General features: G+C 44.6%; 1 protein-coding gene across 2 annotated transcripts in view; it reads left to right on the top strand.

Annotated features, from left to right (window-relative positions):
- Positions 1–26,096, top strand: part of ENTPD4 (ectonucleoside triphosphate diphosphohydrolase 4) — a 41,072-nt gene extending 14,976 nt beyond the window's left edge. Inside the window, exons 5-13 of one of the 2 annotated variants that reach the window (XM_083184757.1) lie at positions 15,150–15,300; positions 15,596–15,699; positions 15,928–15,987; positions 16,071–16,201; positions 21,065–21,231; positions 21,351–21,675; positions 21,894–21,979; positions 22,145–22,306; positions 23,027–26,096. In XM_083184757.1, the coding sequence (XP_083040883.1) occupies positions 15,150–15,300; positions 15,596–15,699; positions 15,928–15,987; positions 16,071–16,201; positions 21,065–21,231; positions 21,351–21,675; positions 21,894–21,979; positions 22,145–22,306; positions 23,027–23,258 (1,418 nt within the window). In that variant the 3' untranslated portion in view covers positions 23,259–26,096. Of the gene's footprint in view, positions 1–15,149; positions 15,301–15,595; positions 15,700–15,927; positions 15,988–16,070; positions 16,226–21,064; positions 21,232–21,350; positions 21,676–21,893; positions 21,980–22,144; positions 22,307–23,026 lie in introns of both variants that reach the window. The other variant, XM_083184756.1, reaches the window with a different exon arrangement.
- Positions 26,097–27,683: the final 1,587 nt, after the last annotated feature.

The following is a 27,683-nucleotide window of genomic DNA, read 5'->3' as shown; positions in this document are numbered from 1 at the left end:
TTTGCATTTTTTGCCATTAACCTGTAGTGGCCATGCTCTTGACCATTCCTCTAATCCACCTAGATCATCAATCATTTGTTTTACCCCTCCTGGTGTGTCTACCCTGTTGCATACCTTTGCGTCTTCTGCAAAAAGGCACATTTTACCCTCAATTCCATTTGCAATATCACCAATAAAGATATTAAAAAGCACTGGTCCAAGTACAGATCCCTGGTGTACCCCACTTGTAACCTTTCCCTCCTTTGACTGTACTCCGTTTACTACAACTCTCTGTTTTCTGTCCTGCAACCACGCTCTTATCCATTCAACTATCTTAAAATCCAATCCCAAGCTTTCAAGTTTATTTAACAGTCTGCAATGTGGGACAGTGTCAAACGCCTTACTAAAGTCTAGATAAGCTACATCTACAGCCCCATGTTGATCTATTAGTTTAGTCACCCAGTCAAAAAAGTCAAAAAGATTTGTTTGACATAATCTTCCCCCAGTAAACCCATGCTGTTTCGGATCCTGTAAATTGCTGGTTTTAAGATATTCTACAAGAGTGTTTCCATCAATTTCCCTACTACTGATGTAATGCTCACTGGTCGATAGTTGCTAACCTCTTCCTTTCTTCCACTTTTGTGCAGTGGGACTACATTCGCTGTTTTCCAGTCCTCTGGGATTACCCCAGTAGCTAGTGACTGGTTGAATAATTCTGTTATTGGTTTTACCAGCTCCCCTTTAAGCTCTTGTTGAGCACAATGATGATGCATTGTAAATGTCAGGCAAATATTTTGCCACATACATCCGAAATGATCTAAAACTCTGCAGACCAAAACCTTTAGTTTGGTCTATGATATGCCAGTGCCGTCATAGAAATGTCACTCATAAAAGATGTCCTGCTTCTAATATATAGATATCTACAGAGATCTTTGTTTAAAAACATATTTTTATTTCATGCCACAAAGCAAGTTTGAGTTGGATAGCTAATTGCTTATTGTTCTTTACCAAATGTGTTTGTAGAAGCTCAAAATGTGCTAGGTAATATGTTCCTGTAATGCAAGAATAACTTCTGGAACAAACCTACCGCTGCAGTTCCCAAATGTGTTATTAATTACAGCTGAATGACATGCTAAACATGCATGGCAAACTGCTTTATATACGAACCGCGTACAGTCCATTAGGCGCAACAGATGTCCAGTGCATTTCATTTGCCAAGCAAACCTTTTTATTCATCATACTGACCTGTATCTTTTACTTTATATAGGTAATAGGATCTTTATTTTGAATCTGTAAATTAGAACCAGATTTCAGCATTTGCTCTAAAAATGTCAGAAAAAAAACACTTTTTTTTTTGTTTATATCCATCAGGTTTTTATTTTGATTTATTTCTTATGTTATGCATAGTGCTGACGGGTCCAGAGCCAACTTCATATGGCCTGAAGCCTCTGTTAGAAGTGACATAGTGCACTAGTCAGCAAATACCGCAATCACATCTCTTGCAATAAACACATCAAACCACATTCTGCAAGGCTCAGCTGACTGCTTCGCTCAAGTCAGAGAATGGAGGGTAGGATGAGCTAAGTAGCCAAGGAAATTATTCATATCTCAATGTAATGTCCATAAGCTACCAATATTACTCTGTAAATGAGCTTTTTCAGTGGTGATCTTTAAAGAGAAGTAACTTAGGGGTAGATCACTTATTGTGCCGCATTAACGAGGCGAAGCTGGAGGGGAGACCAACAAGATGTATTAACATCTTGCCTGCCGAAGTGGGGGAGCGCAAACTCCCCCCTCCTGCGATGTCCCTCCCGGAGGACTGACGCTCTGTCTCCTTCTCTGGACTGGACATGCGCAAGATCCCCAGCACCGCTCAGAGCCAGCAGCAGGAATAGCGAGAATAATGCATCGCCACCTGCAGCTGTCGGGGGGCAGAACGGGCAGCGCTGCTGACCTTTCATACATTAGGTAGGAGCCAGGCGCGCAATATAAAATATGGTAGCTGCGCTAAGCCTCCTCCCCCGTAGCACTGCCTGTTAAACACCCGCATCCTGGGTGTCCTACATCAGGGGAAGCGCTATCCCCTGCCATAAGGCATACAGATTGTGCATATTCCCCTGTTCGCCGCTTAATAAATCTAAATTTATAATCTAAGATTGGAGTTCTATTGAAGATGGGATGTAGCTATGGACCACCAATCAGATTCAATCTATTATCTTGTAGAAGGTGCTAAATAAATAAGTAGATTCTGATTGATTGCTCATAGCAACATCCCCTCTTTGATAGAACTGACATCTTAATAAGGGTGCCGGACGGGTTCCCGACAGTCGTTTACCCGACTTTGGGATCCCGACTGTCAAAATGCCGACAGCCGGGTGCTCGACGGCCACCCGCTATTTTCCCTCGTGGGGGTCCACGACCCCCATAGAGGGAGAATAGCATAGGTGGCTCGTGTGGTGAGCGCAGCGAGCCCACAAGGGGCTTTTTTGCGCTCGCCATGCTGTTTGACTCCGGGCAGTCGGGATCCCGACGTCGGGATAATGACTGTCGGGATCCTGACTGTCGGAGTCCCATACCACACCCCTTAGTAAATACCGCCTTGAAGTCCCCCAGCTTAGCAGTATGCTGCGGGACTCTGAGGCGGTATTTACTAAGATAGAAGCCAGCTAGTGAGAGAGATGAGTTCACATGGATTTATAAATACTGCAAATGCAGAAGTCTCCGTTACAGAGTCGCACATTCTTCATATGTCATCTCCACAGTGCTTCTGCTAATAGGATTGGTCCTGGCCTGAGCGGGATATTCTCCTGTTGATACATATATATTTTTAAAAGTACATTTACCAGGAAGCACCCCTAAGGCTCCACAGTGAAGGTTCTGCTAGGACCAGTTATTTTGGGAATTGCAAAGCAATATGCCTCCCATTGGGGCAGATGTATTAAGACTGGCAAAAAGATAAAGTGGAAGGAGATAACGCACCAGCCAATCAACTCCCAACTGTCATATTTCAGCTGATTGGCTGGTGCGTTATGTCCTTCCATCTTCACCTCCACCTTATCTCTTCACCAGGCTTGATACTTCTGCCCCATTGTTCCCAATATGATAACACTTGGGGCCTGATTCAGATCTTTTAGCTAGGCTGCGTATGCTTGCAGCCTAGCAAACCGGAAAACACCGCCCAGCTGAACGCCCGCCGCGCGGATCCCCGCATTTGCATGCGAGTGGATGTGTACTATTACACATCCACTTGCATGTGGCCACACAGACCAAAAATCATGTTGGTCGCTCACCATCGCATAATTTTATTAAAAAATTTTCCCCCGTTGATAAAGGTGGCCATACAAGCTGCATGAATTGCATGTGTTATGGGATAGATCGCTTTTTGCATGCAATGTGTGATGCGATCCAAAAGCAGTACAGAAAGTATGTGCAGCACATACGTTTTGTACTGTGCGATGCAATGCCCGCTGGAGCGTGCATCGCATCACACGGTACTATCGCAGCATATATGGCCACCTTAAGACTAAACTGACCTTTATCCTGGCAGTAGATGGCCAAATTCGGGGCATGCTGTGACCTAATCCTGCCCACTAATTCCTCACATTATGGAAGAAACTACCAGGCGAATGTGAGACTCGCCAACAGCGTGCGCTCAGGGGGTTTGCACATCTGCAGACCCCCACCATCAGCCGGGGGAACGAGTTTGACCCGCAACGAGCGGGTCTGAATAACCCCCTTATTTAGGTGCTTTGTAAAAAATGAACAAGATGAACTATTACACTTGGGAGTCGCGTTTGTAACTTAAGCATGGCTATAGCAGCAGCAATGCCCATATGCCGGCTGCCAGTGCCCATACTGGACTATACCACATACCAGCAGCAAGTGTAGATCCCGCATTATAGCAGCACTGCCAACATAGCAGCAGCCAGTGCCTGAACCTGCCTTATAGCATTAGTGCTCAGATACTAGCAGCCACTGTCCATACCTGACTGTAACACCACCAATATGCAGCGTCGATGCTGTAAGGGTTAGCATTGCTTCCTCTGAGGTCTTCAGTTAAAATCCCATCATGGCCTGGACTGTTTTGAATTTGTATATTCTCCCAGTGCTTCCGTGGGTTTTCTCTGGGGTTCCTGCCACACTCCAAAATGATGCTGGTTGGTTATAATGGTTCCTGAGACAAATTAACCCTAGTGTGTGTTTGTGTGTGTGTGTGTGTTTTAAGGAATATGAGGGACGGGGATATAGCAATTTATCACAGTTTTTTACGTCGCGCGCGAAAATTTAATTTTCTCATGAAACACACAGGTTCAGTGAAATCTATGTTGTGGTTTTTTTTTTGGGTTAAACAGCCCTTTTTCAATCAAAAATTGTCTGATTTCTGGGATTTGTTTTGCTTGCACGAGGCAGGAGAAACATAATCCTGGATAAGGTGTGGCACGCACCGGCTTATTGGGGAAAATTAAATAGGGGCGGAGCACTTATAGCCACAAGAAAAAAATATGGCTAATTGAATCAAAGATTGTTTGCTGATGGGACTGATGTGAGTGTCCAAAGATTCTCTATAAAGTGCTGCGGAATATGTGTGCGCTATTTAAAGAACTGGTGAAAACATATATGAGAGGGGAAGTATAGAGTAACCGCAATGCGTTGTGTACATATTTGATAACCAGATCATTTACCTTGCATGGCCATTGTAAATGGGAAAACAAGAGTATACATAAACACAGTGTGGGTTACATGTATTCACTTGTGTTTTAATGTGCATTAAGCACGATGCATAACCTTAAACGGGGCAGGGATGTATGTGATTATTTTTGGGGGAGCCTGCTCCATTCTGAACAGAAAATAATCACCTCTGACTACTGACCATTAGTGGTATATGGGATGGTTAGGGCTATTTCACACGCTCAGGCTTCTGCCGGGTGGTGAAACCCAGCACGGCCAAGAAGCCATGCCGCACTCAGGAGTTTAGAATGGTGGGGATGGCCACAGCCCGGCCACTGGGCGGCTGGGCCGTGGCCATCCCTTGTGAATGGACACATTTGTGTCCATTATTAACTTCGGTACTTGTTTCCTAGCACGGCCACAACGATTTAGATCGTTGTGGTCGGAAGATAAAAAATCGGATCGATCGCATCGCATGCGATTTGGTCGCATGCGATGCGACCGATCCGACCGACCGATTTTTCACCCGATTTTTTTCAATTGCCCCCCCAAATGTTACTAAGTGGGCTAGACCCCACGATAGACGTCAACCCGAAGCGTGGCGAGCGCAGCGAGCCCGCGAGGGGCGGCGGTGCGCGTCCTCCGACCTTTTCTTTCCCCTACTATCCACGTCGGCGTGGAGTTGAGAATATATAGTGCGGCGAGCGCAGCGAGCCACCGAGCCCGAAGCGTGGCGAGCGCACGCGTATAACTTCACAGGTATACGCGTCCCCTCGCGGGGCTCGCTGCGCTCGCCACGCTTCGGGCTCGGTGGCTCGCTGCGCTCGCCACACTATATATTCTCAACTCCACGCCGACGTGGATAGTAGGGGAATGAAAAGGTCGGAGGACGCGTACCGCCGCCCCTCGCGGGCTCGCTGCGCTCGCCACGCTTCGGGTTGACGTCTATCGTGGGGTCATGGCGGGCACATAAAAAATGTGAAATGGGTCATATTGGCCCATTTCACCTTTTTTATCATTTTTCCCTATGTGAGATGGACTTAATCAAGTCCATCTAATCTTGTGCCATTATAATGGCACAAGACCGACGCGATCCTCCCGATTTCAATGTTAAAAGATTTTTTAACATTGAAGTCTATGGAAAAATCGGGTGAATCGGTCGGTCGCATCGCGGCCGATTTTAATTGGTCGCGACCGACCGATTGACCCGATTTCTGTCATTCAAAGGGAAAAAATTGTAAAAAATCGGCCACATCGTGAGGATCGTGTCCCTTAATTAAGAGCCACGATCACTCACGATTGTGGCCGTTCTAGGAAACAAGTACCTTAACTTCTGTGTGAGGCACGGCTTCCTGGCCGTGCGGGGTTTCGCCGCCCGGCAGGAACCGGAGTGTGTGAAATAGCCCTTATGGTATAGTGGATCAAAGATGTTTAGATCAACAATCACAGGGTTGACCACTAATGGTCGAACACATCTATTTAGATGCCTAAAAACGGTCGGCAACGTCTACATCAAAAGTAATAGACGCAAACAAAAAGTTGACAGTGAGAAGGTCGACACAAAGTTTTTCATCTGTGACCACACCATATAAATATAATCATACATGCTGTGCGCACATGTCCTTGCACTCCAGGCTGCATTGCATTCAGATTCAGGGAATATTGGTTCCAAAATATTGCAATAATTTGTCATGCTCCCCTCTCCTGGGGAATCCTTATATTGACCCTGCGTCATTTGCCACCAGGTCTCAGACAGGTTTTAGAACACAACAGTGCTCGTTTCCAAGGGTTTGTCTGCCAGCTCATTAGCTGACCAGAATTATTATTATCCTTTTATTTATTTAGAATTGACTTGCATATCTAATAATGGAATTCAAGACTTTACATAAATAGGTTTTAGTTCACTGCACTCCACTATATATATTTTGAATATATTATTTAAGAAATAAATTGTGCTTTGGCCTTTATGGGAATATCTGGCTATTCAAATGAGTCCCTGCCGCATTGGAGCTTACAATATATGGTCCTAATTCAGGTTTGCATAAGTAGTGTTCATTCTAGCACCCACTCTCTTTGAAACCCCATGCAGTTCCTCTTCCCTGCCTGGGGTGTCGCTGTCTGCTGTAGTGTTTCTAGCACAGTGTGGTCTGTACATCATCACTGATATGCAAACCAGACCTGTACTAGAAACACCACAGCAGACAGCGACACCCCAGGCAGGGAACAGGAACTGCATGGGTTTTCAAAGATAGCGGGTGCTAGAATGAACACTACATAAGTGATCCAACCCACATGTGCAGAGTGGGTCCTGCGATCGCTTCTGAAATATGCAATAGTTTGCGGGGAGGGATGGGGCGAAGACAGCTGGCACTCCCCTAAAATCACTAGATTGGTGAAATTATAGACTTTTTGGAAAATGTAATTACTGTAACTACCGTGATTCTCTCCGGAGCAGACTTGTGTAGAATCCTTGCAGAGAAGGTCTTCTTTCCTCTAGTGTTTACCATTGTAGGCGTGCATTGTGGGTCTGTCTGCAAAGCATGGCAAGTATCCTGTTATAGCTGGGTACAGACCTATATCGAGTGAACAGGCTGACTAAGTGTGTTTGCAGGAGATGTTCCAATCGTACAATCTCGACAGGTTGTATGATGGATTGCATGCAGACACAAATGTGCAATGCACGGTTCCACAGTTCGATTGGTTGGTCCTCTGATCAGACGTGCTGAATGTTTGATCAGTGGTGATTTTAAGCACATGGAATCTGTCATTCAACTGGTCTGCTGCCTTCCCCCATCGCCATATTCCTCCGCCTCGTTGGAGACAGATGGTCGAGATAAAATGTGACCTCTAGGGTCTAACAGGGAGCACAACGCTATGCACTTCCGGCACTTCTGGGTAACGCTGCAGTGCTGTGCTCCCTGTCAGACGCAAGAGGAGAATATGACATGGCAGCTACCGTTAACCCCATGGCAGCGAGCATTAACCCGTTGGTAAAGAGCACTGACACCTTGGATATATGCAGCAGCTGGATTGTATGACGGATTGTGTGCAAATTGGGAGCACATTGTGTGTCCAAAAACTACCAATTCTTCTGGGGAATTGTAGGGAAATCTGGACACAATCATGATTGTGAGCAAGTCTTTCTGGTGTATGGCCAGCTAGTCAATAAACGGCTTAAACACTCCTGCAGTGATCTGGAGGGCGCATCTTATGTAATGTATTTCTACCTTACATACCAGTCCCATAGAAGCCCATATACACTAACCTATTTCTAATGCTGTGTACACACGGCACAATTTAACATTCGATTTTGACTACATAGTCAAAATCTAATTGTTATAGCATAGACATCGTATGGAGAGGTTTTTAAGCTTTCTATCCCTATTTAATGCCAGTGCGCACTCCCGTTCAGCTTTCTATCCCTATTTAATGCCAGTGCGCACTCCCGTGCAGATTGAATGTAGATTGCATGAGTTTCCTCACATCTTAAGATCACAAACCTTTCTAGTGTGTGGGCACCTTTAGCAACATCACATGTGAAGTCTTATTTGTCATCTTAGTAAATTTCCCCCATTGTGTGTAATCACCTAAGGTCGTGTTTCTTCTTAAGACAGAAGCTGGGTACACATTAGATGGCATGCATATAATGCAATGTTGTCCACCATTTCCCTTGGAACTCCCAGTCAAATGATATAGCGATATGTGCATACCATCAGTGACCACATCAAGGACAAAAAGAAAAGATCATTAGACAAATGACCAGTGGTAACACGCATAGAGTTTACATTGTGGATGATTTCAGAACCTATCGTTAACGTCCACATCATTTGGTCATTTTTCATGGATGTTTTGGAAAGTGTGTACCTAGCACATTCATGTTCTCCCAGTCTGTTTAATGGAGGCTTCCCACAGGGAGATTACACCCACACTATGACATGTACTGTGTTATTCCTGGGGTTTGTGTTCCATCTCCTGGGATTACAGTATTGTATGGTGTACAGTGCCAGCGTGGGAAAATGTTACTTGTGCTCAATAATAATTGTTTGTTCTATGGGATTCTTGTACCATAGCGTCCTGTCCTGTCTGCAGTGTATTCTGTATTTCTCTTATTATGACAGTCTTCTTTTTCTTCTTTGCATACAATAACCAAACATTGTATAATATTGTGAGGGTATTTAGTAACATTATCCTTATATAGTTGTAGTAGTTTCTATGATATCCTGATGCCTGGGGCTACTGCCATCCAGAAGAAGCATCCGCCAGCCAGATACTGACCTTTCCACTATGCAAATCTGAAAGGTCACTGTCCTTTGGTATTTCTGGTATTCTGGACTGAGGGTCATAATTAGCGCCAGCAAGTTGCATGGGGAAGGGGGGGGGTGTTAGCATGTTGTATGTAATATATGTGCTGCCTGCCTGTCTCCAGGGATCAGCAGCAAGGTGCGTTTCACAGCCGCCGCTGCCACTGCACCCAGGATGTAACAATCGGCTTCATTCTCCTTCTAGCCTGCCTCCAAACTTCCATTGGCTAATTTCAAAGGAGCCTGGGGGCGGGTTTGTAAGGAGAAGTGAAGCCGAATGCTGCTTCCTGAGTGCTTCAATGGTTGTGGATCGCACAGCACTGCTGATCCCCGGGGAAAGGCAGCCAGCACATATCAGAATCATCTTTATTGGCCAGGTATACTTGCGTATGCTTGGAATTTTTTGTGGTTACAGTGCAGCATCAATCAGGGAACACAAAGGGGGTGGGAGAGAGGAATAAACATACATCACATACATTTCACATGTATCTAGAACAGTTCGAGTTAGTATTTGGTACGTTCAATACGGTTTAGTTGGTGGACAGCTATTGGGAAGAAGCCTTTTGTAGTTCTTGTCGTCTTTGCTGGGATGGACCTAAAACGTCTGCCTGACGGAAGGGGTTCATACAGGTTGTGGCCAGGGTGTAGCTTGTCCGCAAAGATCTTTCCTGCACGCTTATTGACCCTGGCCTAGGTATAGTTCTCCGCCCCAATGATCTTTTCTGCCATCCTCACCACTCTTTGCAACCTTCGTCTGTCATTCTCGTTTGCTCCTCCGAACCAGATTGTGATCGAGGAGCAAAGGACAGACTCTACTATGGCAGTGTAGAAGATGAGCAGCAGCTCCTGCGGGATGTTGAATTTCTTGAGTTGCCTCATTGCATGTATGCATGCGCTAAATGCCCCAGCCACCCAATGCGATGTGTGATGTGTGTTGCAGCTGTCACTGGTCCTAATAAATACATAAATCTACCCAGTGTTCACTTCAGGATTTTTTTTTAAGGCAGGGTGCTGACTACCAGGCAGGGCACTTTTTTCAATGACAATTACCCATTATTCATTATACACTGTAATGCCTCTTGCACATTATACCATACACCGTAATACCCATTATGGCACACACCAAAAGTTCTCATTGGCATGTCGCGTTGGAGCAGCGGAAGGGCGCACAGTGCCACACACAAAAGGGCAGGGTGCATTTTGAGGTTATAAAAATGCGCAGGGTGCAGCACCCTACGAAAGAAGCTTAGAGGGAACATTATCTACACTGACCAACAAGCTGTATGTTATGGTTGTAGTTATAAACTTGCAATGTCCTCAGTATGCCACAAGATGGCGATGGGTCTTCTCCGCCCAGTCTGTGTTAGAACTTTTTGTTTTGCTAAAGTCTGCTGTGTTCATATAATTTCTCTATCTAAATAAATGAACTGTGCCTGGTATGTGTATATACAGTATAGATACTGTTTACAGCTTGCCAAAGTGTGCACTCCTTTAATAATATTTATATATCAAGCTGGATGCAAAAAAATCTGAATTATAATAAAGTCCAAATATGCGAAATATCTCATGGAATACAATTGTACCATAAGATAAATCTGGTGGGCTGATAAGGGCTAGTAGGGCAGTAAATACCAGTCAGACTTCCTGCGATATATCTCATACACAGAAAGCACAAATTTTTCCATCTGATTCCATGCGATACCGATAAATCAGTGGTGGGGTACGAGCGATCTAGGGGCTCCTATCCGACACTCACGGGACCGCGAATCGGATCTGATGGAAAACACATAGGATTTGCCACTTTACAAACGATATATCAGGTTTTAAATCATGCAAAATCATTGTGTTTGGGGGCCCATAAGATTTATTTGAAAGGTGCAACTTTATGGGTCTCCTTATCCCTTTTGTTAAGCAGTATGATGAATAAATTAAATGGAAATGGTGAGAGCTAAATAGATGCGAAAGGTGTTGTCTGAATGATAACACTGATCAGGAGACATAAACCCCCTGCACTACAGAATAATAATACTACATTACCCCAGTCCATGGAAAACAAATGTATTCCATATAATGGGGAAGGGGGCACTATGGTCCCCCCCCCCCACCCCAAAATAAAAGTTTGCATTTAAAAAAAAACTATTGGGGAGGTTGTGATGTGACAAGTGAAATTGTGAATACGAACCCTCAGTGGATTGTAGATTTCAAATAGTACCTCAGATTCTCAGTTGAATTGAGGTTTGGACATTGACTTGGCCATTCTAAAACCTTTACCTTTTACTCTAACCATGCCAGTGTTGCTTTTGCCTTGGGATCACTGTCCTGCTGAAAGGTGACATTTTCTCCCAAGCTTTGTATTCTAGCTGGCTCCAGCAGGTTGTTTTGCTGCATCTCCCTGTATCTTGCACAGTCCTTCAGGTTTAGAATGAGCAAGTAATGTATGATGCCTACAACCTGGAGAGCGATACGGTACTGACCAGTTAGCTTCTGTTATTTTTAATACACAACCAGTAACATGGCAGTTACAAGTGGATTGGCTGGTATCACTCTCAATGCTAAGAAAAGCTTCCTACAGAACAATGCCATCACCATAACTCTCTGTGGGGATGGTGAGGAATGGGCAGTGTTAAGTACTGTAGATCAGACATATCACTGCAAGGTAAGGTAGTAAACAATGAAAGTGTATTGTGTGGAGTGATCTGGGCTGATTTGTTCTCTATATGTGTAGACAGTGAGTGACTGTGTAGAAGTAACCCTTTGTGACTGTGAATATTACCAAGTATTCAGAAGGGATGACTGCCTGGGGATATGAAGTTGAGGTGCCAATACAGATTTGCGTCAGAGTTTCTGCGGACAATCGTTAAAGTGTAAATTGTCCCTGCATTCACTAATATTAAGATGAACCTGTCTTAGGCACATCGATCCTGTCACACCGTTGGGTGTGGGAAGTGAAATGACATGATCACAGGTAGTGAACGCCAGGGAGAGAACAGCCCCCATCCAGCCACATTCCAGACTCACGCCTGACTAGTACTCAGGAATCCTAAACTTGCACATCACTGACAGGTGACCCCGGAGGCCTCATTACCAGACCTCTTTGTATTGCTGCGCCTAATGTGCCCTTAGTAATGGTTTTGTGGCTTTATTATAGTCCAGCAGCAATGTGAGGGACCTTCTTAGTGGAATGTTGCTATGGTGACAAAATAAGCCAATAACAAGGTTATTTGTATTTATGCTAAACACACATATATACTGTGTGTGTGTGTGTGTGTGTATATGTATGTATGTATGTATGTGTGTGTGTGTGTGTGTGTGTGTGTGTGTGTGTGTATGTATGTATGTGTATATATATATATATATATATGTATATATATGTATATATATATATATATATATATGTATATATATATATATATAATTTACATTTACAATGTATTCACTCATCTGCTAGATTGCAAGATGAGCCATTTAAGTCTGACTGCTTTGCAAATTGTAAATTAACACTCGGTTGACATAAGAAATGTCGACATGGGGTTTTCATGTGTCTCTATGTCGACATAGATACTGTATAAATGTGCCACATCCCCTCAGAATGGCTGTTCTATTCTCCATCTATGCCCCTGGGATGGTAAAGTATGAATAAGTCTGTTAAAAAAAACAAATAAATAAAAATCATGTCGACCATTGTTGTTGACCTATTGTCTGTTGACTAATAGTCTTCAACCAATTGACTGTCGACCTAACAACCGCATAGCGATATGAGGGGTTTTTGTTCACTTGATAGAAGCGAACCAAAGAAAGAAAAAAGCTTTGTGGGCGCACTCTTATTGTATGTAAATATGATGTTAATTTAAAATTTAACTTTTATTAAGATCCTGATAAAATAAAGTAACAAGAGCCGTTACAAGGAATGGAAGGACAGAGAGAATAATTAGAGCAAAGTCTATAATTAGATTTATAAAATGTAGTGTGATCACACTAGTAGCTTTTTCACACATTAATCTCCATTCAGCGCATTAGTTCCTAATCTTCATTGGTATGTATACACAATGTGATTATAGGCGAAGTTGAATGGTTAGTATCCCTCAATTGGAAGGCTGGAATTGCCTTCGCATAGCGATGTAAGTTCCTAGCATATCTGGAAGCTCACATTTTGGATGCAGATGAGGACCTGGGAACCATACGTTTCACTGATTCTATGAGGTCAGTGTAGAGTGGGGAGGAAAGGAGAGTCCTGAGGAAGGTGTTCCATATAGACAGTGGTTAATCCTGATCTGACACACCCCAACAAATGTGCCACAGTGGCTGACAGGAGTGATGGCTCCAGAGGAGCATAGCTACAGCAACCAAACTAAAGTCCGCTAGGGAACAGGAGTGTCACCATAAAGCACAGGACTTAATGGTACTATATTCTCAGTACAACCTGTGCCACATACCAAATCTGAAATACCACTAGAGCTTAAGGACCCCATGCATCTAGCTGCCGTTTTTCTGATTCCCAATTGGATCAGTGATCATAGATGGCCATTTGCTAGTTCCAGTTGGATCAGGGAAACAGCCGTCAAATGTATGAGGCACTTAGTGTTAGTTAGTGAGTGTGTAAGTTAGTGTAAGAAGAAGGATTTGGTGTTTTTGGAGGACTGGGCTGATTTTCCTCCCAGCTACAGGCTTGGTCCAGGGAAATGGGATAGCTGGCTGAAGCAGCGAGAAATGACCATTGGAAGGTGCATATAAATGTAGGAACTGTGGAGCTGCAAGAGAATGATAATACCCTGGGTATAGTGGAGACTACAGTGGGGAATTAAATGTTAAGCCCCTCCCCAATGATCTATAACCCTGGGGGCGGGGCCCAATGATGCATGATGTGTGTGAGTACAATGCAGTCACTGTGTAACTATACATCAGTACTGGTCGTCTTTTTACAAGTACATCTAGCATTTATGATTGTACTGACCGTCGTAATAGTGATTTGTAACTCACAATAAAAAATAACTAGTGATTTTGACAGATAAAGCTGATTATTTTTGAAATAGGCAAGTATGATGGGCTGCAGTATTGATCACATAGTACCAAAGCGTACACGGAAAATAGTGGTCACTACACAGTAAGATGTGGCTTTGGTTTGTGAGGGGTGGGAGGGGGGGGGGGCTTAGTCTGATTGGCTGAGAGAAGAACTGACTCTGGATTTGTGCTGTTAAATAAATCACGGAGACCAAATGGGAAATCTAAATAACATGTTTTGATTTAATACATATTGTTGCTAGTGGATACCGTATAACAGCAACATTATAGGAATACTGGTAAATAAAGGTAAGTTTAACATTAATAGATGTGAAAAGAGAACATATGGTAAAACAAGAGGAGACTGGAAAGTAATTATGGTCATAAAAGGAATGTAGCAATCTGTGGAAAAAGTAAATCATGTTTGCAAGAACTTCCTATGCTGATGGTGAATCCATCTATCTTCTGCTCACACTGGCTGGGGAGCGTATCAGGGCAGAGAGGGAGGTGGGCTGTGCATGGGGGGGGGGGCTTAGGAATTATGTGGGGGACAATAAAGGGGTGGATTGTGTTTAGATATAGAACTGCTAATTGAATGGAGAAATGTCTTACAATGACTGGCTGGTTTGTGATCCACATTCCAAGTGTAATGTCATTTTCTTGTTTTATTTGTGTAGTGGAGTGAGCCGTAAGCTTTTAATTCCCAAACCATAAAGGCCTGAACCCCATTAGAAACCCACAAGCTTCAAATTCTCTGTCTTTCTGGGATGGGCCAAGTTCTGGTTTCACAAAGTCCCTCTCTTAAGAGATTCTCATTTATGTGGGAGGAGCCTTGACAACCCTGTTGTCAAGGCCCCAGTCCCACAAATGTGGTGGTGCAGTGATGACTTGGTGTTCATTCTAGCACCCTGCACCTTTGAAAACGAATGCAGTCCCTCTTTCCTGCCTGGAGTGTCGCTGTCTGATGTGGTGTTTCTAACAGTCTGTTCTCTATCTCAATACAGACCAGACTGTACTTGATACACCAAAGCAGACAGCGACACCTCAGGCAGGAAAGGTGCAGGGTGCTAGAATGGACACCAATAACCTATCAATGTGGATCTATAGCATGCACAAAGTAAAGATAGATGCTTTGTGCCTCATTCCTCACCATTGTCACATTTAACTTTAGGCTTGTTTCATCTCCCAACTGTCTTCTTATAGGTATTTCGGAACTTGCCACCACCCCAGAGAAAGCCAGCGACTACATATCTCCATTACTCAACTTTGCCGCCAGCCATATTCCAAGGGATAAGCACAAAGAGACCCCCCTGTATATTCTCTGCACTGCAGGCCTCCGGATCCTGACTGAGAGGTGAGCGTGTCCTTCTTTTTATTAATCCCACTGAGAAATGTTTGTGTCATCAGTTTTCACCGGGCTTCATTACAAACCACACAAGGCACGACATCTGCATAGTTATCCGGCAGGTTCTGCAGAGTGCAGAGATTCGCCTGTAAGAATATAATTACTTAGACATGAGGCATTTGGTTTTCTGGCTGGAGGGGAGAGAGAGGGGGGGGGGGGGTTGGGGTTGTGAGACAGCCTTTAACCCTGTTCTGTTTTCTGGTGCCCACAACATAGATGTACTTAGTGCACTTGTGTGTTTCAGCCAGCAGGAGGCCATACTTGAAGATCTACGAACCGATATCCCTGTACACTATGACTTTCTCTTCTCTGACTCCCACGCAGAGGTCATCTCAGGGAAGCAGGAAGGTACGTGAGGCAGGCCAGACGCCACAGAGGGCTGCTTTATACCATCATGGTACCACCATGTCCGCATCCTGACAAATCCTCCTTTTATAAAGCCAGTGCATGCGCTAACAATGTTCCTTAGAACTTGTAGTTTCCTGAATGTGTAGAACACTGGTGTTGTGTACGATGCTTCCACTGTATATATAATATATATAGCACAAACACTGACTGTTTTGTTGGGTCTTGTAGGAGTGTATGCCTGGATTGGCATCAACTTTGTCCTTGGCCGTTTTGATCACATAGAGGACGGTGAGTACATTCCCCTCATCCGGATGGTTTACATTGGCAGCGCCTATTGCTGTTTGTTTATCTGTCACTCTTGGCTCCCACAGAAGACGACGCAGTGATGGAGGTTAATGTGCCCGGCAGCGATAACAAGGACGCCATCTTCCGCAAGCGGACAGCGGGCATCTTGGACATGGGTGGAGTCTCCACTCAGATCGCATATGAAGTACCTAAAAGTGTAAGCTTTGCCTCCTCCCAGCAGGTCATTATCAGTAATATTTTACTCCTTTTTATTTGCATTTTATTTTGCTTCCAGTTTTGCATTTGTGCCATAAACCGCTGCAGCAGCAAAATGTCAACACAGTGGAAGGAGTATCTTACACCATAGCCATATCACAGTAGCTTTATGTTGGCATGGCCGGTACCTGTCACCTGATTTATGGGCAGCAATGTTCAGCCAATAAGCTTTCTAGTGACTGGTGACATCATAATGGTTAAGCCATTAAACACACTAAGAGCTAGGGACCACATATTGGTTCAGCCATTAAACTCACTAGAACTAGTGCACAGGTTCTGAAAGTCGGTCCCCAGGACCCCACACAGTGCATGTGTTGCAGGTCTCCTCACAGAATAATTGAAATAATTTGCTCCACCTGTGGATCTTTTAAAATGTGTCAGTCAGTAATGAATGCACCTGTGCTCCTGCCAGGTATCCTGGTAAACGTGACCTGTGTGAGTCCTGAGGATTGAGTTTGAGAACCACTGAACTAGTAACATCATATTGGCTCAGTCATGAAACGCACTAGAAGTTAATGACATCATATTGAATCAGCCAATAAGCTCTCTAGGTGCTGGCGACATCATAAAATGCTGCCTAAAAGCCTTTACAAGAGACCATTAGTAGCCGATTGCTACAGAGACTATAAAGCTCCCACTGTGTTGTGGAGAGTGTATTGTTATTATTTATGGTCCTCTTCTCATTTTCACTGTGTTGCCACCAGATACTGTAGCTGGGTAAATGTTACTCTTATGTAGTTTTCATGCACTTGTCTGGTTTACCTTTGTGTAACTTTGCTGCATGAGCTTCTTTCCCACATGCATGAGGTGTAGTTTTCCTCTTAGTATACAATGTATGGCTTCATCGTGTGTAGCTTATAAACAGAACACGATGAAGGGAGAGATTAGCAGCCTCAGGTTCCATATGAAGTAACAGGATAAAGCTATTTATTTCCAGAACACAAGCCAGCCAAAGGACACGTCCATTCTACGGGTGCCGGATAGCTGACAGACAGTAGGGATCCCGAGGTCATTAGCCCGAAGTCGGGATCCCGATTGTTAAAACCCCGACACTCTGGGTCCCGACGGCCACCGGCTATTCTCCCTCGTGGGGGTTCAGGACCCCCCATAGAGTGAGAATAGAATAGTTGGCGAGCCTGCAAGGGGCTTCGTTGCGCTTCTACCACTGTCTGCGTCCGGGCAGTCGGGATCCCCACTGTCTGGGTCATATACCCTACCCCACTCTACTGTACTTAATTAATATTTAAAGCTGAATGTAAGTAGTGAGACCTAATTCTGAGTTGTACATAATTAGTGTTTTCACAATTGAGCAATCATTTCCAATCTGCACATGCGTCTGTCACACTGCGCATGGGCAAACGTTCCAAGTCTTTATTTACAGTGTGATTGACAGTTATACACTTGTTCTTTCCAAACGCCCTTCCCGTGTACCTTCATCTGTATAGAAATTAAAACTAGAATACAGGTAGGAGTCTGGTGGTAATCACCCTTTAGTGATTTTTTTGATCAAGTGATAAAATTTTGATATTTGTGGCTCCAGCCAATCTGCTGCTAACAGTCATGTGTTTGAAAAATGACCATTAAGAGCTGATTGGTCGGAGCACCAAATATCATTCAAAAGGAGTTTTAACACTCGTTGATAACTGGGGCCCTATATTTTGGATAAATCATATACTTTCCCCACAAAAATTTGGAGGTTCCAGTTTAAGGTTTCTGGGGGCCCCGGGTACACCAACTTGTAAGGGCCTTTACCAATGAAACTGTCGGCAAGGTATGCTGGCAATGTTATTAAAAAGTATAATGTGTAAATTCTCCCAGCAACATATGTGTTTTACACACTGTAGTGCCACCAGTTTACATTATGCCACACAGAAGCCCAGTTAACATCTGCCACATATGTGTGTGGAGTCACCTGGGCGACTGCCCCAGTTGCCCTCTTGTTATCCAACTCTGCACTTCTAGGCTGTGGCTTCTGTCCATACAATGGCACCTGCCCAACACATTGCTGCTGATTGCCAGAAGGCATACTGCTATGCTTCCAGCAGGTTAAATTGGTCCAGCTATTTGTCATGAGAGTGCAGGTGCTGTAGGGATGGGCACAGGATCTGTGAGAAGCAATGTAGAGGTACCCCATCATTAGTGTCAGCCATGTGTTCCTGCAGACTGTATTTATTCTCTCTCCTGAAGCTGTGTCAGGAAGTTACTGAGTGGCAGCGGGAAAGAACCATTAACACACTAATTACAGCAGTAAGATAAACCTGCCTGGTGAGAGGGAGAGGTTATGTAGACCATGACCTACAGTAATAATGGCTGCAGCTGCAACATTGGTAAGGAGGGAATGTTTCTACAAAAGGGATCCACAGAAAATACATGAAGCACTGCTTCCCACACAGCAACCTGTTTTTAGGTCGATTATGATTGGTATCCAGATAGGTTGACAGTAATTGGCTATTATGCGACATGCAATAGCTCGAATGCAATCCGCAGGTAGGGGGCAGAGGGAACGCTTTTGGCAGCGTCTGGCTTGGGGAGAGGGAGCTGGAGGGACCGCTGGCAGCATCCATCTGGGTAGTTTAGTGCTGTGAAGGAGCACTAGCGGGCGGCGGGGTCAGCTGTGGCGGCAGAATTTGAAAAGAACCTGTTTAAAACACTGGCCGGCCCTCTGATTCATTGAATCAGAGGGCCACCCAGTGTTTTAAAAATATATTTTAAAATTTCGCCATTGCGCTGAACCCCCGTCGCCTGCTACCGCTCCTTAACAGCGCTACGCTATTCTGCCGCACTCTTCAAGCACCCGATGTGCCATCGCAAGATGGCATGCGATATCGGGTGCTGAAACAGGACACTTTTTGCACCATAAGATGCGATGGACATCACACTTCGATATCGCATTAGTGTATGGACAGTATAACTCTACAGCGCTACAGAGAACTGCAGGGACCACGCTCTGTAGGATTAAGTTACACAGCCTGAGGGGGAAACTAATGTTCCATGCTGGCAAGTAATCAGGAGTCAGCGAAAACTAAAGGTAATTTTAGTAAACTGAGACTCTGTAATGCTGAATAAATGGAATTGCATCTTACACACACTGTCATTATGTTCTCTTTTACTGACCATATAGTAACTGGGGGTGGGACACGACCTACATCCTCTGGTTACCACAGGATGGGGTCACTGTGCTTCTCCTGATGTGTTCCCTCATGTACTGCCACAAAGCATGGTGTCAGTATCAGGGGCTGCAGAGTGCAGATGAACTTCTGGCTGCCACTGTCTCACAGAGGGAGCCAGAATTCATGTAATGAGGTTTCAGTATAAAGAGTCCTGTCCTGTATTACCCCTCACTATACGCCGATATACTTGCCAGGAACATGATGTACTTAGTGCTGTACAAGTGGAAAAATTCTCCTAAAACAATGTTTAGTCCTCAACACAATATAAATATGAAATTCCTACATTGGTAATAGGTAAAATCTTTGCTTCAGTTAAATGAGTTTTCTGAGTAATATATAAGTAGCTGGAAACCATATTGCTTTATACATCAGTCAGAGAGGTGTATTTTCAACTTATTTGATAAATAAAACTTTTTCTTTTTTCTAATTACATTATGGGCCGGATGTAGTGAAGTCTGAATGGGTATTGTTCATAGGGTTGACAGCACTAAGATTAACATGCATTGTGTCGACCAATGAAGGTCGACCTAAGCCAAGGTCGACACATGGAAATGCTGGCATGGGCTAGGTGGAGAGTCAAAGGGGCGATGTGGGCTTTTATTTTACCAGAATGTCGACACAGTACACATGGACACGGTGCATGGCTCGCTACCCTCGCCTCACTCTATTATTCTCCCACCTCGCCCTAGCGGATGGTAGAGCATGAAATACCGCCTTACATTTTGACTGTCCACCTAGCCCAGGTGGAGCGAATGCTTGTGTTGACCTAATGTTAAGTTGAGCTAAGCCCATGTCGTCCTTCCCATGTGTCAACCTTGGCTCACGTCGACCTTCAGTGATCGACCCAATGCATCTCGACCTTAGTGCTAACGACTGTATCCCGCTTGCCTTTGGCAGTCATGCTAGATGCCGTCCAAACTTGGACATTCTTTTAAAGGAGCAGTAAGCAAGGCATTGGGGTTTCCAAGTGATTGCACCTTAAAAAATGTCTGCGTTCACCTGGCATTCCATACGGTCGTCAGACTGTGTATATACAGTGAAATGGATGATCATATAAAAAAAAATTTGGGTGGCAAATGCAGGTAACCTTCCTATGGAAGTCTCAGCAAGTAGATGCATGACTCATCCCCCTCCTGCTTTTTCAATCGCTGGCATGACAATAATCCTAAGAGTACTGTGAACATTTTTGCAAATTCTATTAAAAAGGAGAAAAAAATAGTCAGGAAAATCTGGTTTTGAAAGAATTTGACATTCCTTTTCATTAATGGAAGCATATCCCTGTAACTAGCAACCACAGAGCCGTGCAAGTATAGCAGCAGTAGTACGCCCTTGTCTGCTCCTGTGGTCCCATGATTCCCCAGGATTCCCAGCAAAGTAGTGCTAGCGGAGGTCACGGTGCACCTGTCTGGGCCCAGGAGCATCATGGGAATTCAGGTTCTTGTAGGGAAGAGTGAGGGAGTTTCATTACAAACAATAAAAACAAATCTGCTTTAAGCTTTTTAAAGTGTGCATGTTATGGGCATCTAGAAGATATTCATAGCCACTAAATACTTTGCATGCTTCCGTGTGCACTGCGTGTGCTGTGTCCACTCACTGCCATCTGACAGCTGTCCCACCTTTCCTTCCGTCTGCAGGAAGAGATGGCTAAGAACCTGCTGGCAGAGTTCAACCTTGGCTGCGATGCCCACGAGACCCAGCACGTGTACAGGGTGTACGTGGCCACTTTCCTGGGCTTTGGTGGTAACGCTGCTCGGCAGAGATACGAGGGATACATCCTCTCCAGCACAATGGAAAAGAACAGGTCAGGGCCACAGCCGTATGAACAGTTGTAATGTTTTATAGATTTGTTTGTTCCTATGAAAGTGAACAATGATTAAATAAAGTTGCTATAGAATCTTTCTGACTGGTTACTGGTCTCAGGCTTCTAGGGAAGAAGGTGGGACTGTCTCCAGATGTGCCATACATGGACCCATGCCTTCCGTTTGATATCCCAGATAAGATTCAGCAGGAGGGGCAGACCATGTACTTACGGGGTACGGGCGACTTCAGTCTCTGCCGCCGGATCATCCAGCCTCTCATGAACTTGTCCAATGAGACACAGACCACCTTAAATGGTGTTTACCAGCCCCCCCTGCCCTACCACAACAGTGAGTTCTATGGCTTCTCAGAGTTCTACTATTGCACAGAGGATGTTCTGCGTATGGGAGGAGACTACAAATCAGCCCGCTTCCTGCGCTCAGCACAGGTAAGAAGAGATTGTCCTGGCTGAAGGGTATTCTTAGGGTTCTTCTCCATTAATGATGGATTTTTCCCAGGTGTTTGATTTGTTTAGAGCCTGCCCACTGACTACTGCTCCTCTAGGGGCAACATAACAAAATAACTGAAGGGTCCTCTCCACAGTTTGGCAAAAGGACAGTCATTTTCATCTTCTCTGATTATCACAACCTTTCCTTGTACCCTTAGGATTATTGCAGCACAAAATGGTCAGTTTTAAAAGAAAGGTTTGACCGTGGTCTGTATGCATCACACGCCGACATGCACAGGCTTAAGTGAGTATTACCAGGCCGGGGCAGTAACGCCAGCTCCTCCTCATCTCTTCCTGTCTGATCATTGTGTTTTATTCTGAAGCCCACATAAGTACTTTATTTCCGTTTGCATTAATGCTTTGTTGTTTCCACCGGCTGACCAATACCTCTCCTGTTTTTGGACTACAGGTACCAATGCTTTAAGTCTGCCTGGATGTATGAGGTTTTTCACACTGGCTTCTCATTCCCTGCCAATTACAGCAGCCTAAAGACTGTCCTGCAGGTGTATGATAAGGAGGTGCAGTGGACGCTGGGAGCCATCTTGTATCGCACACGCTTCTTGCCACTGAGGTAAAAAGAAAAAAAGTTTCTTAGTAACTTTTGCTCTATATTTACAGCCGATATCATGGAAAGAGCATATTAGCTAATAACTTTATACTTGTCATTTTAACAATTAAGATTTGTACAGAACTTTTCCTGTTTGAGTTCTACTAACGGCTTATGCTGGGTACACACCTGAGTGATGGATCAGCCAGAAGCCCAATGGGTCAACCAATCCAATGATTTCATAAGTGTACTGCACTAACGATATGTGAATACACCCTTCTCAATCTGCCAATCCACATGCCTTTCCGCAGAAGTAATCAGCGGGAAACGTGCGGCCGGGATATGGGTCGGACAGTTGCTTGCCCATACACACAGGCAGATGTTACAATATATATCTGCAAGGTATACCCTCACCTGCCCTGCTGCACAGCCAACACGATATGTCTGAACTATATATCATACATCATGGTGTGTACCCAACCTTGTAGCCTTCTGTTGTGAAATATGTTAATATTGGCATAATGAGATTCAGAACTAAGTCAGACTACAGCTTGATGCTGCTGTTGGTGAATCACATATATACAGATCTAAGTGATCACGTTTCGCTTGTGTAATTTCACACATGGCGCTGTGTTACCACGTTACAATATAATACATATATATATATATATATATATATATATATATATATATCGGAGACTTTTCTAGAGATAAACCAGGTCTTTGAACTTGTATTTCCCACAGAGACATCCAGCAGGACCACTTCCGTGGCAGCCATCCCCACTGGCGCGGGGCATCGTTTGTGTACAACCACTACCTGTTCTTGGTCTGTTTCCTGGTGGTCTTGCTGGCTATCGTCTTGTATGTATTGAGGCTACGGCGCATCCACCGCCGCATGCAGCGGAATACATCGTCTTCTGCGCTGTGGGCAGCAGAGCAAGGAATCCAGCCTTCAGGGCTGCCCAGCACCTTATGAGGAATGGTCAGCGACATTTTGCACATCTTCCCTACCTTCGATGGTTTGAAAGGATTAACTGGCCTCTGACTCTTTTGGTTCCTGTGTGAACTGCTCAGCGGCTCCCTCCTCTGGAGAGAGAGGGAAGAATCCTGATGAAGCCTGGCATGTGGGGTTCACCTGGCTATTGGAGATGCCATCTAGGACTTGATGGGAGAAAACAGATAAAAGCCATGTTTTATGCCTCAGGGTCCCCCATCCTGTTGCTTATAAAGTGGTGTGATGTGTGCCTTGTATGGACAACCTAGCACACCTATAGGCCACACATACTCTCCGCTGTAATAATGCCAATATTGCACTTCTGCTGGCATTGGGACACTTATAAGTGATCTCTGCAAAGTGTTTTTATGAGAATTGTTGTTTTAAAATGATTCCAGTACTGACATGGGCAGACCTCATTCTAGCATAATGAGATAGGAAGCATGAAACCTTCCGTACTTAGCTGTTGGATTATTAAAGTTCACCCATTATCTCCGCATGAAAGGCAGCCAGTTTGTGCGCTAAACTACTGTTCAAGAGAATTCAGCCTATCCATTCACAAGGAGCTAGGTGGAAAGTGCCTCAGTGATGTCACTAGATCCAAGTGAACTGATAGGCTGATTATTAGTTCAGCCCACAAATATTGGGTGACATCACTGCGTGAACAGGCCAAGTACACGTTAACGTTCACTCCAGCTTTCCTGATTGCGCTGCGTCTTTTCTTCCGTTGTCCTATGGCAATGCCTCACGTTCTGTGATGCACAGGGACAGACACCTGCTCCCTAAGGTGAAAGTTCTAAATTCATAAATAAGTGTTTGGAGTCCGTCACTCCCTACCATGAAGCCGAGATTACACGTGTCAGTCTAATGACTTTTTACCTGGCTTAAAGGGTAATTTCCTGTATTTAAAGGCAGCTGAATGAACATCTATGCAGAGATCATGTGTATACTATACACTAGTTTTCTGCATAGTTACTATCTATAGATGATGCTTATTGAGCCTGCTTATAGTACATTAGGTGCAGGTTGACTTGACAGGTCCATTGATTTTTACTAGAACAGTCGCCGAGATATGCATCTATGGTAGAGGAGGGGAGGTAGCTGCGGAAGGGTTCCTCCACAGACAGTATGCACCTTTAGCAGCTAGGCATGCTCCTAGTAGGTAGAAATGGTTCCCATCCCCATAGTACACTCCTTCATCCTGCACTGTATGTCGGTGCTCCCAGCTAGACCTGAGGGAATAGCTACTTCTTATTTGTTACATAAGGTGCTCAAATCTGTGATTCCCCTTTAAATGAATCGCTAAAGAAAAGAAACTGGTAGCTAGTCCCAAGCAGAATTAATGTGATGTCTCGCTGGATCTGAGACCAGAACATGTCCCGTAAACAGCTTGGTATTTTCCTTTAATAAGTAAGCTTGGGACAAAATCCATGTGGTAAGTGGTGATGTCAGCTTGTATTCATCTGGAAGACAGATTCCAGCTGGGAGCAAGAAATGTTACGAAAGCTCTGACTCTGTTATCCTCTGCCTCTGTTATCCTCTGCCCCGGTCTAACTGCTCTTCCACACCTCCCATCATCTCCCAGCTCCTGGAAGAGAGCCTCCACCAGCCTTACTCTCCTCTCTGTGCTCAGCCTCCTCTCCACTCACTACCTGTACTTTGCTCACTGGCCTCCTCCTCCAGCCTCTTCTCTCACAGTTCTACCTGTACTCTCACCCTGGCCTCACCCAGCCTCTTCCTCTTCTCCTCTCATGTTTCTACCTGGCCTCCTCCACCAGCCTCACCCTCCTCTCAATGTGCTCAGCCTCTTCTCCTCTCGCATTAATACCTGTACTCTGCTTGCTGGCCTCCTCCTCCAGCCTCACCCTCCTCTCTATGTGCTCAGCATCTTCTACTCTCACTTTTCTAAGTGTAATCTGCTCGCTGGCCTCCTCCGCCAGCCTCACCCTCCTCTCTATGTGCTCAGCCTCTCCTCTCAACTCTCTACCTGTATTCTGCTCACTGGCCTCCTTCTCCAGCCTCACCCTCCTCTCTGTGCTCAGCATCTTCTCTCACGTTTCTTCCTGTACTCTGCTTGCTGGCCTCCTCTGCCAGCCTCACCCTCCTCCCTACGGGGGTTATTTTGGTTATCTCTTTCTATGAACCAAAATAACCCCGTTATTTTGTTTAGTTTTCTTTCTCATTCCTCCTTAGATGGACAAAACCATGAGCACTGCAGGTGGGGCAGATGTTACTTGTGCAGAGAGAATTAGATTTGGGTGGGGTTTTACTTCAGTGAGATCTATATTGCAGTGTAAAAAAAAAAAGCAGTCCGTATTTTCCCTGCACAGAATCAAAATAACACCCAAATCTAATTCTCTCTGCACCTTTTATATCTGCCCCCCTGCAGTGCACATGGTTTTGTCCATCTAAGAAGGATTTTGTCAGAAAGAGTGAACCAAAATAACCCCCTATGTGCTCAGTCTCTGTTCTCACCTTACTACCAGTACTCTGCTCGCTGGCCTCCTCCTCCATCCTCACCCTCCTCTCTGTTCTCAGCCTCTTCTCCTCTCACGTTTTTACATGTACTCTTACACTGACCTCCTCATCTCAGATACACTTAAGTTCACGTTTGTGTGTGGGGTTGTTGGTTTTTTTTTCCCCTTATAATGTTTTTCCCTCTGTCTAATTTATAATTTTATTTAAAGTAAAAACAAACAAAAAAAAAACCGTAATCCTTGGACCTGCTGTGTGTTGTTCTGTGACTGTAGACATTGAAGACAAACATGCCTGTTTGCAGCTGGATCTGTGATGCATTTATTAAATCAAGATGTCTGCTGACTCCCAGACTATCCTTACACCCACCCCGAGAAAACACATGTAATCCCTGATGAGCCGCTGTACCTGGATAACAGCAGGGTGACGGAACTGAGGATGTGCAGTAAATGAGAGAATACAATGGCACTTTGAATAGAAATGTGTTAGCTAAGAAGCTTTCCTGACCATGTAATAACTTTGCCCATGTAAAGGTTAATGTCCTGTACTATACTGAGTACTGTTTCCTGCAGGGAATTGTGCAATATACTGTACCATCCATCCTTCCAATAGATGGGGAAAACAATTCTTAAAGGAACACTGAGCTTTGCCCACTAATTCTTTATTATGTAACACAAGCTTGGATACACAGCGGACATACTATCTAAAGGATAAAGGACCAGATGCACTAAGCATCAAAAGTGATTAAAATGGAGAGTGATAAACAGCCAGCCAATCAGTTCCTACCTGCCATGTCACAGACTGTGTTTGAAAAAATGTCAGGCAGGAGCTGATTGGTTTTTACTATAGTCAGTCGATAAAGACCTGCGGGACCGCGCATCCCCATTGCTAGGGGGGCATACACAAGGAGCAATCCAGGATTAATTCAGATTGCTTGTATGCCCCTTAACGCTACTTCTGCCCCATCTGCAAAAATGGCAGCCTTGCTATCAGGTCTGAATCATGTTGTTCCATGGCTTCCTATATGTAAGTATAGGTTTATCGCAGGTTATTGATGTAGAGGCAAAGCTTGCAAATTCTTTCTTTTGTGTTGCTCCCGTAAACACATCTTACCCTCTCTTTCCGTCATGCCACTTTCACATAACTCGTTGATACTCCCATGATGCTTTGTGTACATCATTTGCTAATGTCCCCCTGATATAATGACATGCCTTTGGTGTTGGCTTTACTTCTCCGCCACACCCTTGTTTTGCAATGACACTGGTCCTGTGAGAGTGGCGAGTGAGAGGATTACATTAAGCCTTGTGCAGTGACCCAGGCCGGACCTTTCCTCAGCTCAGAGCCCTGATATGTTACCTCTATGGAAGCATACACCTCGGCTAGTGACTGATCTTCACTATGGCTTTGTTTGTTTGTGTTTATTTACGTGCTGAAACAAGGCTTACCGAGTCCATTAAGTAGGAAGCATGAAGGCCAGACAAATCTAGGTGACCTGACCTTAAATACCCACATGTGCACCTCAGAGGAACCGTGACACCCAAAATCTCGCCTCTCCATGGGTGCTTGAGTATGTCAGTCATTCGCTGGCAGGGGTCACAAACACAAGAGAAGAGGTGGCTGTGACAGCAGATACCATCTTGCTCCACCCAGTCTGCTCCAGTGCTGTAGGCAGCAACACTCCCATGCACTATCTGATCCCCGGTAACCTTATATCAACGTGTAGACCTGTGTGGAATGGCCTCTGACACTGTCCTCTATGGAGGCTGTCTCTGAGCATGACCTTGTGTGGTAGATGTGTGTCTGGTCCTATCACAGCTCCCTTCTCCTGTCATCAACATGTAATGAGCCATTAGTCTGCTTCCTGTGTATTTCCGTTAAATTAGACATGTAACACAGGTGAGTGATTGCTCTGAAAGAGCATGACGTAAGATT

This window comes from Crinia signifera, chromosome 4 (genome assembly GCF_055691185.1).
Source record: "Crinia signifera chromosome 4, ASM5569118v1, whole genome shotgun sequence".
Lineage (NCBI taxonomy): Eukaryota > Metazoa > Chordata > Amphibia > Anura > Myobatrachidae > Crinia > Crinia signifera.
Note: the sequence above shows the minus strand (reverse complement) of the source record. Positions and strands in the feature narration are given on the sequence as shown.